The sequence below is a fragment of the Sciurus carolinensis genome, chromosome 14 (assembly GCF_902686445.1).
Source record: "Sciurus carolinensis chromosome 14, mSciCar1.2, whole genome shotgun sequence".
Taxonomy (NCBI): Eukaryota; Metazoa; Chordata; class Mammalia; order Rodentia; family Sciuridae; genus Sciurus; species Sciurus carolinensis.
Genome location: NC_062226.1, coordinates 30,708,653 through 30,725,056, shown reverse-complemented (window position 1 = coordinate 30,725,056; position 16,404 = coordinate 30,708,653). Strand labels below are relative to the sequence as shown.

Sequence of the window (16,404 nt, the reverse complement as noted above, 5' to 3'; positions counted from 1 at the left end):
AATGTAGCTTTCACTAGGGGTTTTACTTGCCTGTTGTTTGTGATTCTCTTTCCAAAATAATGCCTGTTTGAAATTATAAATCACAGCTTTGCTTATGTGTTTGCTATGAAGGGGAATGTTTCTTGTTTTAGATAAAATTCTGAGCCTCAGTTATATGCTGGTACACAAACTGTAGATTAAACCTGGACAGCAGCTGTAAAATAGAATATGTGTAGACTTTAATCTTATGGAGATTCAAATGCAATATGGAGAAATGGAAAGTTCTGATGATGATAGCATAGTTAATTTTATCATTAATAGATTTTTTAGGAATAAATCTGAATTGTTTTATATTTATCAAAAACATTCTGTAAAGAGTTTGTAGATTTTGTTTGGTTTTATATATGGCATTTAGCATGTTGCCTTGAATATAGTAGGTACTTGATCCACATATGTAAAATTAAACGTAAAATTCTGAGGATCCCCTGGACTTTTACCAAAAATGTTCATGTCTTCTTTAAAGGTAAGACACAACAAGGTTGCCCATGCTTCTTAGTATTGTCAAATGTCATTATTCTAAAAGGATTGCCTAAAAGCAGGGCCTAGCCTGCAGGTAAGCTCTTACCTCTAGAATATCAGTAATTCTCTGACTTGGCCTCTCTGACCAGGTAGTCCTTTATTAGAAGAAAATCTAGGCCCTATAAAATATCCCCTTTCCACAGGGATTATGAAAACCATTTCCATTTGATGGGTTATTCTTTATTTTAAATAAGCTGTCTCAATCTCACTTCAGAATCAGGTTGAGGTACTAAGCAGAAAGGTAATTTGAATGTACATATATGTAATTACTTATGTCTCAAATAATAAATAATAATTGCTAAAAATAAAAATGATATTCTCATGGAACTTGTAGATCTATCTATCTATCTACCTATCTATCTGTGTATGTATATATAAAATCCTTTTATCTATCATTTATCCCAGTTCCATGGTTAATAGGATCTACTGCCATATCCATTTTACATAAATAGGTACAGAACATAGGAAACTAAGGCTCAGAAAAGTTGAGTAACTTAATCAAGCAATGGAAGTATAAGTTGCAGAGCTAAAATTCAAACTCAGTCTAACTCTAGATTTTGTCTTTACTCTATACTGCCCTAAGCATAAGGCTTGGGGGCAGAGAAAAGTAGATTTCCTGCTTGAGTAATTTTTTCTTCTGTATATACTTAGAGAGATTTTTTAAAGTCTATTGATAAGAAAAAGGCAGGAAGGAAACATTTTTATTTAGTTACTATGAGTCAACAAGGTGTTAGGTACTTTTCATGTTAATTTAATGGTGTCTTTATTATTCTATATCCAGCTAGTTGGAAAACTAAGGCTCAGAGCTTTTAAATAACTTGCCAAAACCAATAGTGAGTAAGGGGTTAAGTCAAGGTCTAAAAGCAGGACTGAGTATTCTCTCTTGCTTTTATACATAAAATTACAGCTGATAGATGAAGATAATAACCTTATTTAACCAGAAACACTCTCAGAAATATTACTAGAGTTTAAGATGACTCAGAATCATAGGGGATAGATAGGAAAATTTTACTTCCTCTCATGGCCGGCTACATGAATTGGAATGTAACCCAGGCCTGGAATCCTACCTTGATAAATATTGTCCTGAAGTGAGATTTGTAGTTTTCACATCCATGCAGTTCATCGTGCTGGGAATGAGAGCAAGTTCTGGCTGGATCATGGTGGCTGTGGCTACAGCTCTTGCAACCAGTTCCATGGCATCTTGCACGTAGTGCTCAAACACAGACTGCGTAGTTTTTCCATGAGCGATGAGCCCTAAGGGTAGACCTTCTGTCCTCAGTTCCTCCACATTCTGGGAATCTCCCAGCACCCAGTGAAGCTCAGGGGGTGTTACCCCGAACTGGGTGGTAATTTCAAAAATCTGCCGGATACTCTCCATGTTGCAGCCAAACATCACCATTGTGGGTGTGCTGTTCTTAACGCTCTCAAGTTGGACCTCCAGGAAGCTCAAGAGGTCCTTGGTGGAGGAGAGGTTAGCAGTGATGTTGATGATAGACCCGAGGTGGAACTTGGAATTATTCTGGGTGAGGAGGAGGAAGTCGGTGATGTTCCAGTCTTCCTGGCACAGCAACAAGCTAAAATTGTACCAGTTGTTCATGGTCAGGATTGAGACAGTGACATCAGCATCAGAACTTAATGAATTTTCTAAACTCAGTTGTAGGTGAAGGGGATTCTGTATTTAAAGATATGAAAAAGAAGAATTAGAAAGCATTGGCCAAAGACTGTAACACTGGGTACTTTCTGCTTTCATATGAGGCTAAATTCTTTATTTTTCCCTGTGGTATTCAGATATTTTGTGATAAAATCCCCATACTTTGGAAAAATATGCTTTCTGTCTGAGGGAACCATTGATTCCTATCACCTTATTTCCTGACAATTTTTGCTAAGAACACCAGAGGGCAGGTGGTTCTTGGCGTAAATGCGAGAGGTGACACCCCAAGCGTTTGGTCTTTGATTTTTATCAGGCTTGTCATCCTTACAGGCAGCCCCATTTATGCATCCCATTTCTAAGATTTCTGTTAATAACTCATTTGTTAAACTTTCAGGTGCAATAATTGAAAGAAGTTATTTTTACTTTCTTTATAAATTAATAGCAGAGAAATCTTTTCTTCTTCCATTTTTTTCCCCCCAGAGAAATCTTAACACAGCAAAAGTTCTTACTTAAGGAAGTGGGGAAGATGAATGGACCATAGTTCCCTAAACTTCTAGACCCTTGAGCAAAGTACTTCTAATATACACGGAGTTATTAGCAATATGTGTTTCAGGGTCCAGTGTATTGTATGATGTTGAAAGCTTGAGTATATTTCTGTATCTACTAACCCTGGATTCTTGCTGTGAAATGTAAAATGTATGCCATTAAACACATTGATGTAGCGTCCATTATAATTTTATCTATTTATAGAACTCATCAATTCAACAGGGGAAGAGTATCTTATTTGAAAAGTCACAAATTATTAATTATATGGACAAAGTATAAATGGTCTTCCAGTATTAATAAATATGTGAATTATTCTTCCCAAGAGCAGACTTTGATACATTTATCCTTTAACAATGGCAGCCTGAGAATGTTTACAACAATGCCTTTACATATTGTAGAATAAATATTGGTGAAATTGAATTAAATATGTTCTAATTGGGAGTTAATGGGATATTTGTGAGAGATTGCCAAACAGTCAAGTCAATAATATGTGATCAACAAATGAAGAGGGTTTTCTCAGCTAAATTTTAAGCCCTTGTATAAAATGAAATTAGTATGGATTCCCCCTACCCACCAGAAAAAAAAAAAAAAAAAAAAGGAAGAAAGAAAAAAGAAAACTGTGTAGCTAGAAATAGTGCTAGGGACGTAGCTTAAAGTAGAACACCTGCCTAGCATGCATGAGGTTTAATCTGTACACTGCAAAAAAAAGAGGAAAATAAGAAAAGAAAGGAATTTGAGCTGAACTTTGAACTTGGAAGCACTGAAAGGTTTTGACTTATGTATAATAAAGAAAGGGATTCTAAGGGGATTTACAGGAGGAAAATTGTGATCACAGGCAGGAAATGAGAGTACTCATAAGGGTAAGCAGGATAGGGTTTTAAAATTTATTCTGAGAATTTGACTTTTGTCCTCCCAAATTAAACTATTTTTTGGTACTTGGCTTGAACCCAGGGGCTCTTTACCACTGAGTTTCACCCCAGTCTTTCTTATTTATTTATTTATTTATTTATTGGAAAGTTCTAAGTTGCTGAGGCTGATCTTAATACTTGCTATTCTCCTGCCTCAACCCCTCTCCCCAACCCCGCTCCTCAGTCTCTGCGATTATAGGCATGTGCCACACCACACAGCCTAAATTAAACCTTTGAGTAAGGCTCCCAATGGTAAAAGCAGTTTGGGGAGAGTGGTCTATGGGGGATTCAACAAGAAGGGAGAAGAAAGGCCTTCAGGATCTTGACTAGGTGCTGAGTGTTTGAACTGGAAACTCCTGTTGGTGATGGCAGGGAGGGCAATGAGAAAGGTTTTAAAAATTGAAAAGGATTTAGTAATAAAATCAAATGTAAGAGGCAAAAGAGGATGTTATCCACACTGAGGACTCAGTGTACACCGGGTAGCTCCTGGTCTCCAGGTCCAGCTGCCACAGAAGAAATGGAAGTTGTACTTCCTCTTTCCTCCTTTTGATGCATATAAATTGCTCCAGAGAGTTCTTTCTGTCCTCCTCTTTTAAGCTTTCTCCTTTTCCTTCTTCCTTTTCTTTAATTCTCTTCCAACAGAGAACAATGGAAGGCAAGCTCCACATTTAGCTGGCGGGAACAAATTATTCCCAACTACCTCCTTGGCTTCAACTCCCTATTCTGTGGCCAGTTTTTTTGTTTTTGTTTTTTGTTTTTTGTTTTTCTAAAACACACATATGACCATATCATTTTCTAGCACTGCAACCTCTGAATTACCCATAGGACAAATTTCAAAATCAAGAGTATGGCATAAGGGGTCATTCCTACCTCATTGCTAACTTTATTTCCAATATTGCAAGTATGCTGTAGAAGAGCAGAATATGCCACTCCAAAGCATGTCCCTTTGGCATAAAGATTATTTTGGAAAAACCACAGACAAGGACAGAAGCTCTGAGAGCAGAGCAGAAATTAGCTTCTATAAGGGAAATTTATATTTATGAAGGAAACCTTCATTTGTGAAGATGTCTCCTTTTCTGTACCAGGAAGAGAAGGATGACTAGATGACCAGAGATTCTTACCAATGGAGAAGGTAGCATAAATCTACATGGTGAATATTACTCATATTTACTGTGCTTTTCCTGGCTATATCCCTATTACTGATCTCCTTACCCACCATCTGTCTTTGTTTCAGTTGAAGATGGCATTTAAATGCAAACTCAAAGCCACCTCTTAGAGATTTACTCACTTCCCTGGGTATCTCCCATGAGAAACATGTGTTGTTAAATTTCTGTTGGTTTTTCTCTTGTTAACCTGCCCTTTACTATAGAGATCGTCCCAACTAAGAACTATGAAGTATATAGAGAAAATTAATTTTCCATCCCTGCAATGCACACAAACTCAGCACATATTGGACAATTTTTTTTTCTTGAAATAGGGCAAGAATTTTCATGCCCACACAAATTTGATTATGCTATCTTTCCACCTGGAAATGAATTTGCCTGTATTCCTATTCAACTTTCAAAACTCAGCTATTCCCTGCAGATTTTCAGAAACTATACTAGGTTGTGTTTACTACTGCTTCTGCTGAGCTTTTTATTTGCTTATACACAGGCAGTTGAAGTTCTCTAAAGAAGTCACAACTATACTAATGACACTGAAGACTGGTCTCATCTGATTAGCACATCATGATTATGGAGCGATGGTATATTCCATGTTTAGAAATAATGTTGTCTTGGGCTATCTTAGGCTCTTTAGAAAAATAGTCATTTACTTTTAACTTTTGTATCTGACCTACCACTCTCATAACTATTAGAAAACCTCTTGGGATGTATTTTCAAGTTTATCTGACCACTAGCCTCTGTCAACTCTACAGCAAAAATTCTGTAAGACAATATCTGAAATCTATAGGAAAGATTTCCCTAATCTGCAGAGCCTGTCTATCTAATGCCCCCACCAATATATTTACTGAATGGCTTTTGTGTGAGGAACAAGTTCTCATGGGAGCAGGGATGGGACTGTTATACTTTTCTACAGAGGAAGTGAAATTAGCTAATTATATTGAGTAGTTAGCACTACCCAGAAAAATCAATGCATCTGGCATAAGAAAGCAGCATGAGATTGAATTAAAGACCCTTTATCCCTCCCTTCAATGAATAATGATTAATCCATGTAATCACGCTCTACCCACAAACAATTCTACCGAGAAATTCCAGATGTTGAAGTTAATAGTTTCACTGACTTAAGGGACACAATTCTTCAAATAAATATTTATTAAGTAATAGTTTAGAAGCATCTAGTGATATATTATTTGCTTAGCAGTCTCAAATGCAAAGTCTTTTATCGCTCCACATGAAATGATAAAGTCACACAGGCACACACACATGCACAAGGATATAAAAGCTTATAACACTAAAATTCAAACCTGACAATATAACTTTTGTCAAAACTAAGTAAGTCCTCTATAGGATCAAATTAAGAAAATTTGGAAAAAGAAAAATGACAGAAGGGTCTTGTCTTAAAGAATATTAAAGCACATTAAAAACTGCAATTATTGTAAAGCAATTATAATTAAAACAGGGAAGTACTACCAAAAAGATTAACAGGGAAATAAATAGAACAAATGCTAATGCATGTAAAGAAGAACTGCAAATTAATATAGTAAATTAATATATTATACATGAAGAATCATAAAGAAATATGAAAGAAAATAAGATTAAAAGTTGATAAAATAGGTTACTTATCAAAGTAAAAATTTAAGTTACTAATTCTATCATGAATTAAAAACAAATTCCAAGACACTTAAGAGCTAAAGGTAAAATACCAAATTATTAATGAAACCCACCATACTGCATAATTAATATGCACCAATAAACAAGATCAAATAGGTAAAATATATCTTAGCAATCATAATGATAAAGAGCAATATACTAAATTAAATATGATGTTATTTTTGGCATTAAACATCTATCATAAACCAAAAATAACATGAAAAATGAGAACATTAGCAGCAAGTATAGTAGACAAAGAGTTAGGTTCACAAAATATAAAGAAAATTTATTAGTCAAAAAGGTAATAAAATCTTTTGCTGAATACTTATTCAATCCAGAAAAGTAATTTAAACCTCCTACAGTGATCCATGCCTTCTGTAAGATATTTTTGGTTGTCTATATAGTAATAGACAATATATAAGAAATTGGACAAATAAGCATTTCATATAATTATAAATTATAAAAATTAGTATAAGTGAAACTAATAGGGTAGGATAAGATTGGACGAGGAAGAAAAACATCCTAGGAACAGTTTACTAGGGGTGGACAGATGTGGGTATTAGTGCTGTACAAGCTCTATCTAATTGGGACATTAAGAGAGCATTTGAGCCAGGTATGGTGGCACATGCCTGTAATCCCAGCAGCTTGGGAGGCTGAGGCAGAGGGATCTCCAGTTCAAAGCCAGCCTCAGCAAAAGCAAAGCACTAAGCAACTCAGTGAGACCCTGTCTCTAAATAAAATACAAAATAGGGCTGGGGATGTGGCTCAGTGGCCAAGTACACCTGCGTTCAATCCCTGGTACCTCCGCAACCCAAAGAGAAAGTACTTGAAAACAATTGATCACTATATAGGTAAACATACACAATGATTTACAACAAAACATAAACATCTAATTAGAAACTACATTTAACTAAATGTCTCATTGGGACCATCTGTTTTTCTTTGACAGTATTATTTTTCTAATACTAGATAAATGATTGGAGCCACCACCTGTTTCTATATTCCCTCTGTTTGATTTTGCATTGTCCTCTTTAGTAGCATCTACAATGTTCTCACTTAGGTCTCAAGTTGTCCTCAGTGGTGAGGACACTGCCTTTTCAGTTAGTTGATCTTTCCTCTTCTCTTCTGAGAAGCAGTGGTTAGGACTTAAGAGTCAGGGAGATCTATGCATAAATAATGTCTCCACCCTTTATGAGCCATGGGGCCATCTGTGAGTCATTGAGCATCTCTGGGCCATGCATTCCTCATCTCTAAAGTGAAGACAATGCCACCTCCTACCTACACATTCCTTATGAGAATTAAATATGAAAATGTGATAATGCACAACAAGTGTCTGGAATAGAAGGAGGTCCTAGTAAGTGGTAGCTGCTGCAGTTTGCTCATAGAATTAGTCATTGTGTTGGAAGTGCTTGCTAAAGTGACTGCAATATGGTATTTTTCTTTGCTATTGCTCTTTCTCCTGTGTCTCATCTATTTGTACACATGGTCTTAGCTATAGATTTCTTTTACAAATATCAATTACACCAACTTCTTAGCAGGAAAATAGAAGTGCTAACTCATGCTGGGAGAGGCTATTTATTTGGGAAATATTAACTCCACAGTACAGTCTCTCCACCCCTACCAACTCTCCTTTCTTTGATAACAATTTCCAATACCACTTCACAAATGAAGGAGTTTTGGGCATCCACTTCTGGAGATTCCCCCATCAATCTCCCAGAGAGAACAGATTCAGCTATTTTCTGGGTCAGTAAAAGTTTCAAAACCAGGACTGGCTTTGGGAAAGAGCTTGCCAGAGAGCTTTGAGATATATATCCTGACAGAAGAAATGAGGTAATGAAGCTGGTTTAAGAGTGGAGAAAAGATGAAATTCTCTCAGCTCCTTCCTGGACCAGCAAACCCAAATGAAGTAGGGCAAGGCCCAGAAAGTTCACATGAGTCTCATATTTCCACTGCTTATCAACAGAGATGAAAGTGCCTCCCTTCCATTGGGCTGCTGCAGATTAAACACATTAGAGGGCTCAGAACAGGCCTTCCACCCTGGCTTCGCTTTTTGTCAGCCATGAGGCCACAGGAGGTTTTCTGTTTCTCATTATCTCACACCTCATTTGACCTATGTTATAAAGAAGGCCTTTTTTTTTTCTTTCTGAAAATTAAAGTTTATTCCTTTAGAAGTCCAGGCTTTTAAATAAATTAATTGTTTTTATGGTTGCATTAAGGATTTAGGCAAACAGAAGGCATAGTTCCTGCCCAGAAACTGTAATCTAATAATAATTATAAAAAGAGCTAATGCTTCCTGACGTCTCAATTACATTATGCACATGGTCTTATTTCATCCTCACAGTGGCCTCACGAGGTGGCTATGCTGATCAGCCTCCTTTAACAGATGACAAAACTGGGACTCAGAAAGAGAGTAATTTTCTCAAGGTGGCACAATTACTAAGGAATAGAGCCTGGACTCAAAAGCCCAAGCAGTTCATCTTGAAAGCCTGTGCTGACCACTGCCCTGTACTGCCCCCTCCCCTTGACAAGAACATGGGAAGCAGACCCTTGGAATTGTGGATTTAATATTTAAAATTCCAACTATGTGCAAATACTTCTAAACATTCATGAAATGAAGTCACTTTAAAGATGTGTCATGGCATGCGTTAGAATGATATACTCTGTCTCTGGAGGCTCCATTTGCTGCCCAGGATGTACGTGACCTCCTGGCCATTTGTCTCACTCATCTTCCCAGGTGTAGCAACTTTTGCAAAATGCTGAAACTTTTATTTCTTCATTGACAATATTTTTTAAAAAAAGAAAGATGAATGCATCATTAATAACATCAGTTTTGTGTCTTGTAAAATAAAGTTTGGAAAAGCTCACTTAAAATTTTCAGTATGTATAGAGATGTCAAAGATTTTAGGAGACATATACATCAAGATGTTTGAGTATCTGATACACAGAACAGTGCACATTAGAGTTATATAATACAATGAATGCTGTTGAAGGTAGGGTTATGGATACGTGATGCAGTTGGCATAATACTCCTGGTAACGCTAAGTGTGGCTTCTTTCACGGCAGCAGTATGGAAGGGCTAAGAAGTGTGGGGAACCTAAAGTGTGGCTCATTCTTGGAATACAGCAGACACTGGCAGAGTAGCTCTGTACCAGTCAGGAGGAAGTATTGGCATGCACAGCACTATTGTCTTCATAGACAACTATCTGATTTTTTTCGTCCCACAGAATATGTGCTGCAAGACCACTGTATTCTAGGACATCAACACAGGATGCACATTTTGGGACAGAAGAAATAGCAGAAGATACATGCTGTACCTTTTGAATTGACTCTTCTGAGCCCCAGGCTGCTTTTCAGAAAGGAATGTCAGGGGCATTACTAGGTGGTTTTTGCCACTCACTCAGGCCTCCTGCACTGGGCTCTTGATTGTGGATTTTTTTCCTACTCTAATTCCATCAAATGATGGAATGACCTGCTCATCTATATTCTACACCACTTCTACTTTTTGCTCTGTATGGTTATACTTTGTTTTTCTCATCTATCCCTTAGTAATCTTGAAAGCCTTTGGTTGAGTCCATTTTTGAGGTTCACAAGATGTGTCTCACCCTGATGCAATCACTGGGGCTTAAAATCATACTGGGGATGGAAGGGCTTTAATCAGGAGAGTGTGGCTACACATGTGTTATTCAGGGGGAACAGTCAACTTAAGCAAGATGCCCCAACACAGGGAAGGGTAACACAGGAGCAGGAAGCCATTGGAAATGTGGGCATTTGACATCAGGAAAGATTATGAGTAAGTAATAAGATTCAAAACCTTGGCTTGAGGTTCAGATATTCACTGAAATTTCCAGGAGAGTCTGGAAGAGAGAACATAGGGTTGCCTTTGGAATCACTCAGATTTTGTTTGAATTATATTTCTACCGCTTATCAGTTCTGTGTGTGACACTTTGTGAAAATGATTTGACTTTATTTTCCCCTTTGTGCAGTGAAAATTATGTTGTCTGCCTTACAAGGTTCATAAAATTAAATAACATCATATATACAAAGTATCATCAGCATACAGGACATCCCCAGAAAGTAGTCCTTTGTAATGATGGCGATGGGGATGGTCCTGGTGAAATTAGGGAACTTACACAAGAGGACCAATGTGTAAGGGACTCGCTAGAGTGGTGGTACATTAAAGCTTATTTAGCAAGTGTTTAAGCACCTATTTTGTGCCTGGGTGCTGATTGCTAAGACTACAGTAGCGAATAAGATCAATAAAGTCTTTTCTTTCGGGGATTTAAAATCTAGGGGATAATATTGTCAGTGCTAGGACAGGAACTGAGGAATAGATTTGCAATAAGGAGATGGACAACAAACAAGGCCCAAAGTCTGAGCAAGTCTAAAGTGAATAATGATTTGGTTATTGAGTTTTAGATCATGAGGCAAATATTTTCACAGCTTTCCTACCTACCATTTAGACTATCCCTGGTCACTGAAGCAAGACTGAGTCTGCAAGTGGGAGACAAGGGACCATAGATGAGTGGGAAGAGAGGAGGAGTCTAGAAGGCAGACTATCACAGTTAGGGATGCTTTATCACTTGCCTGACATGTAATGAGGTACCTACTATCTCTTTTAGCTATCTTAATGGGCCTACTTTCATTAATCTCTTGCAATCCCATTTAATATGCCAAAAAAGCATAATTAGCATGTTATAATTTTATTTCAGATAATAAAACATATGAAGGACCATTCTATAAGAAAAAAATGGATTGACTTCAACAGCATTGAGAAGGTCAAGGATTTGAGATCAAGGCTTTTCTGAGAAACTTTAGATTTCCATTTTTGCAACTGTGACAGAAGAGTAGTGTTAACTGTCAGTCACCCACTTTAGGGCAATGTGGATACCACATGGTATTATGCATAGGAATGCTTTATGGAGTGGAGAGAACTATAAAAATAGAAAATGTAATATATTTATCTATTTCCTGGATGATAGGAATGGCTGGATCAATAATCTAGAAAGGGGTAAAAAGTAGAACATTTGGTAGCATTATATCATAATTACATAATTTACAAATTCTATGCCAACTTTTTCATCTTTATATTACAAAGAAAAAGATTATTTGTTAAATTTTAAAAACTTTTGGAATAAAGATATTGCTTTAGGGCCAATTTTAGTTCTTATTTCACCACCTAGCTTTTGCTCAAATTTAGTGATATCTGAAGGAACACACATTTATATGTATCAGCAGGCAGATGATTTATAAGATAATTAAAATTTATCGAATATTCAAACTATTGTTATAGACATTCTCAGTGACACACTCAGGCATATTTTCTTATAATGGGAACTATTGAAATATGCACCAGATAATTAAGCTGTCTAGCATGCAAGTTAAATTTCCTATGGAAATTTGATTACTTTATGTCAATGCAGCCTGAAACTATTATTAAGAGATGGCTTATGTCACATGCTAATTTGCTTTATCACACTAAGAATGAAAACTCAGCTAAATGTTGATTATTTCTATTTTAAAGAGACTCTAGATCAGACACCACAGTTGACATCAACATTTTTCCCCTCAAGTTCATGAACTATTTTTAAAAGTACACATTTTATGCATTTAAGCAAAAGTTCAACTTATTGTAATGTCATATGCCTTTTATTTATTCTGGTTTATCAATCCAGATAAATAATTATTAATTCAGTTTAATTACATAATGGTTTTTTTTAACTTGGAAATTAAAAAAAAATGTTATTGACTCATCTTGCTTGCTACCTGACTTTGACCAGTTTAACACTAGAAATAGCATCAGTGGGTCATTAAACAGTATCGCAGTACATTTCCATTTTAGCACCTTATTTCAAAACTTGTGATCTACTAATTGTGATTAGGCTCTGCTGCAGTGACATTCGATTTCACTTGAATTGCTAGGAGAACATTAGCGTAATTAATTCTTTGTACCTTTCAAATCCTTGTTCAAAGTAAGAAGGCATTGGCAATGTTGAACTTGGTTCTTAAAATCTTTGATTACAGAGGAAGGCCATTCCCACGAATTAGTGATAAAACTCAAGGACTCTTTAAGCCGTCTGGTGACCTCAGGTCCATGACACCATATGCTGGTCTGTGTTCTTTCAGGAAGGTCTATGTAAGCACCATCCAGAATAAGCAATGAAATAAAGCCTAGTTGACTGATTTTCAAATTTAAGACTTGGGTTCCATCTGGCCTTTTTGTGAACTCACTTGTCAATTTATCACCCATATACACTCAAGCCCCATAATCAGATAGGGTTGGAACATTTTATAAGATGTCAATTATTGTACCTATGATTTCATCATTTGGTTTGAAAGGGAACTTGAAGCTCATCTCTCCCAAACTCTTGTGCAGTTTACAGATGCCACAAATAAAGGGTCAGGAGTGAAGTAGAGGCATTTTTCTTTCTACTACAAAGGTTAATATTCTGTTTAATTGAGGTTATTTGTCCTCATTATAATCTTTAGTGAATATGATTAAATTTTGCTTGATTAAATATGTTTAATTTTACCTCCTGGATTAAAAAAAAAAGATTCAGGTTCCACTAAAACTTGCACAGTCTAATACCTCTGAAGTATATAAGCCATGAATAATTGCCCTTTATAAGGAGGTAGAAAGAATACACTGGTTATGAATTTATTAGCTTTATGTCTCCACTGTGACAACTATATACAATACATGCAATCATGTTGTGTCTTGTGAGCACAGAATATTAATTACCAATATATTTAATGCAAAAAATGATCAAGTAAAATAAAATGAATCTTATGGGTGTACAAGTGATTTACTATAGGAACTCTGGAAATATTTATTGTACATATATTTATATTCATTTTTGTTAGCATTATTTAGCATCTCTTGGCATTATTTTATTTAAAATTCTTGCATATTATGCCAAACGTTTTTAGGCTTTAAAAATGGGAAGAATCTCCAAGGACCATTATTATATTTCCTAAATCAGTCCAGGGAGCATAGCCAAAGATTGCCAGAACCTTGAGAGGTTATTATTTCCTAAAGAAGAAAGAAAGAAGAAGAAAGGAAGGAAGGAAGGGAGGAAGAAAGGAAAGAACAAAAGAAGGAAAGAAAGAAAAATATACTATTAAGCCTTCTTATCAAAGTACAAAATGTGAAAGCCACAATGTTGACCATTTAAAAATTTTTCTTGTCTGAGTCCTGAATGATCCAGGATGCTCAGAATCTCTTGCCTCCCTCCCCAGATTAAACAAGACTCATCAAAGCAGACGGTTGCAACTCTATCTAGCCCTGATATGCCTATTCTCCTTTGAAGCACAAGAGTGGTGTCACCTTGTCCTGCTTATTCAGTTGTGCAAATGTACCTTTGCTTCTGATTACCTTGAAACCACTCCAAAAACAAAACAACACCCCAAGAACAAACAAACAAAGAATCAAACAAACAAATAAAAAAGACTCTGGAATCCTGCATGTGCTCCACGTGATCTTGCCTCTACTTCCATGGGTAGGTCATTTTCTTTGCTCAGAGCACTCGAAAACTCTTTCTTTGCATTTTGAACTCTCAGTCATTTTTCAAGTCTGTATTTAGATTTTTTTTCATTTCCCATGAAAAATTTCCGATTTCTCACTCCTCGGGAGTGAGACCCTGACCTGCCTCACTCTTAAGCTACAGTACTTGCCTCTGTTTGGTCTGCCGCCCCACTGCTCTCTGTACATCCATCCCCCCATCACTTAGTGCATGATCAATGTTAGTTTTCTCATCTCTCTTCTTCCCTGGACTGATTGGGGGCTAGAGATGCTGTTTTGTTGTTGTTCTTCTTGTTATTTGTCTAATAGTAAAATTCAGAGCAACAGTGCTCAGAAAATAACAAGACTCAGTGAAGATTTGTTGGTTGAATGAATAAATGAGAAAGTGATGATTTGTAGAAGCCAGAGAGGAAAAAAGGAAAAGAAAGTGGGGAGGATCTCATGAAAATCAAAGGGAGTTCAGTAGACTAGAGAAAAAGTACCAGGGGGAGGGAGGAGAAGAGGGAAAGGGGAAATTCTGGGGAATACTATTGACCAAATTATATTGTTATATTGTGTGTATGTACAAATGTGCAACAAAAAATCCCATCATTATGTGCAACTATAATGCACCAATAAAACTATGAAAAAAATTTAGACAGAGAAGGCTGACCTTTGGCTGAGGTGTGTGTCTATTTTTTTTATGAGTCATTTTCCTTCCAATTTGACTAATATGGCTTTTCTCTAGAGGCAAGGGTAATTATTATCTGCTTTCCCATAAAATCTTGTCTTTTCTGATGACACAAATCTTCTCTGATGTCAATCAGAAAAGTGGCACCTGAATGCCAAGAGGACTGACAGAATCCTTCAATTGCATATGTGCCTGTGGCACTTGTTAGAAATACAAGTGAATCATGCTATGTGCGAACTCAATGTGTGTCAGTCATTTTCTTTGCACTAAAGAGGGTTGTGGGGAAAATATTTATTGTGCTTTATAAATTATTCATCCCTGAATGTGTTTAAGTGCCCAACACTGATGGATTTAAAACATGACTTGAAGGTCTTAATATTGTGTCAACCTTTCAATTGTTTGTTAACTAAAGTGTTGCACACTTGAATGGGAGACATGACTTTGAAATCTCAGTGACCAACAAAGAAAGGTATCCTGATGAATTAAAAATGGAAATGATAGCAAAAAAAAAGGAGACGGTGTTAAGAGGAAGAAGAGGTCAGATAAAGGAAGCTGTCAGAAATTAGAATAACCCCCCTATTATCATTATGTATAAGCAGTCAGGTTTCTGCTTACTTGAATTTAGAGATACAATCAGAGGATGGAAAGAGGGGAGCATGGACAACCCCAGCATGAATTCTCCTCTGCATTTGCCCTGATTAGTCTGATTTGCCACTAGGTGTAAATGTGGTAAATGTGAAGATGCTTATTCCTTAACAAGGGAGTGAAATTTGGACTGCTATGAATTGAAATCAGGTGGTACCAGAATTCATTCCTGAAGTGCCTGGCAACTTTCAACTGTAAAGAACATAAAGAAGTTTTTCATTCCTCTCTGTTACCTCCCCAGTGACCTTGCTCTGGAATCTCAGTAGTTTCTCTTTCCTCCCTGGGACCTCCCATCAGTTTATAAGTATACTCCCTATCATCTTCTTTCTTACAGTCACTCTTCCATATATTACTTGTTTTTAAGCAGAAATATGAGATTTATCTATAGGAACTGACAATTGCTAGTTCTTTCCTTAACACTTTCTTGTCTAATCAGACTTTCAAATTCACCAGAAATCAGCTTTTGTTAAAGCAGTCAATGACAACATCTTACTGAAAAGGTTAATTTTCAGTCTACACGTGACTCGCCTCTCAACACCTTCACCCTCTAGTCTTCTCAGTCCTAGAGGCTTTGTTTTCTTCTATTGACAAGTTGATCCTTCTCAGTCTGTCATTTCTCTAAATTCGATGTGTCCTGGGGCCCTGCCCTTGCCTCTCCTCTGGTAAATATGGATACCACCTGTACATTTTATTCTCCAACCCAGACCTCGTGTATCCAACTGCCTTCTTGCCCTCTCCTTTGGGTTCCTGTTAGGCACTTGAAACTTAACAAGTTCAAAGTGTGGTGTTGCTTTTGTTTTTTTCCCCACTCCAGACACTCCTCCAAAACCATTTCCCTCAAAGCTTCTCCATATCACCACGATCATACCATTACCCACACCAGTGGCTCAGGACCAAAACTAAGAAATTAGTTTTTAATCCTTTCTTGTTCACATTACTCCTTAATCTACCAGTAAGACTCAACTCCAAAATTTATCCTGGGATTCAATCACTTTTGTCATCTCGCTGCTTCTAGAGTGAGCCTTCGTGGTCCATCACCAGGACTAAGATGACAGAATAATGGGACAGATTCACTAGTATCCCTATCTCCACCAGTG

The 16,404-nt window shown here is 36.7% G+C and overlaps 1 protein-coding gene across 1 annotated transcript in view; it reads right to left on the bottom strand.

Annotated features, from left to right (window-relative positions):
* Grin3a (glutamate ionotropic receptor NMDA type subunit 3A) overlaps positions 1-16,404 on the bottom strand; it is a 173,728-nt gene that overhangs the window by 127,639 nt on the left and 29,685 nt on the right. Inside the window, exon 2 of the mRNA XM_047523662.1 lies at positions 1,626-2,230. Coding sequence (XP_047379618.1) covers positions 1,626-2,230 — 605 coding nt within the window. The remainder of the gene's footprint in view (positions 1-1,625; positions 2,231-16,404) is intronic.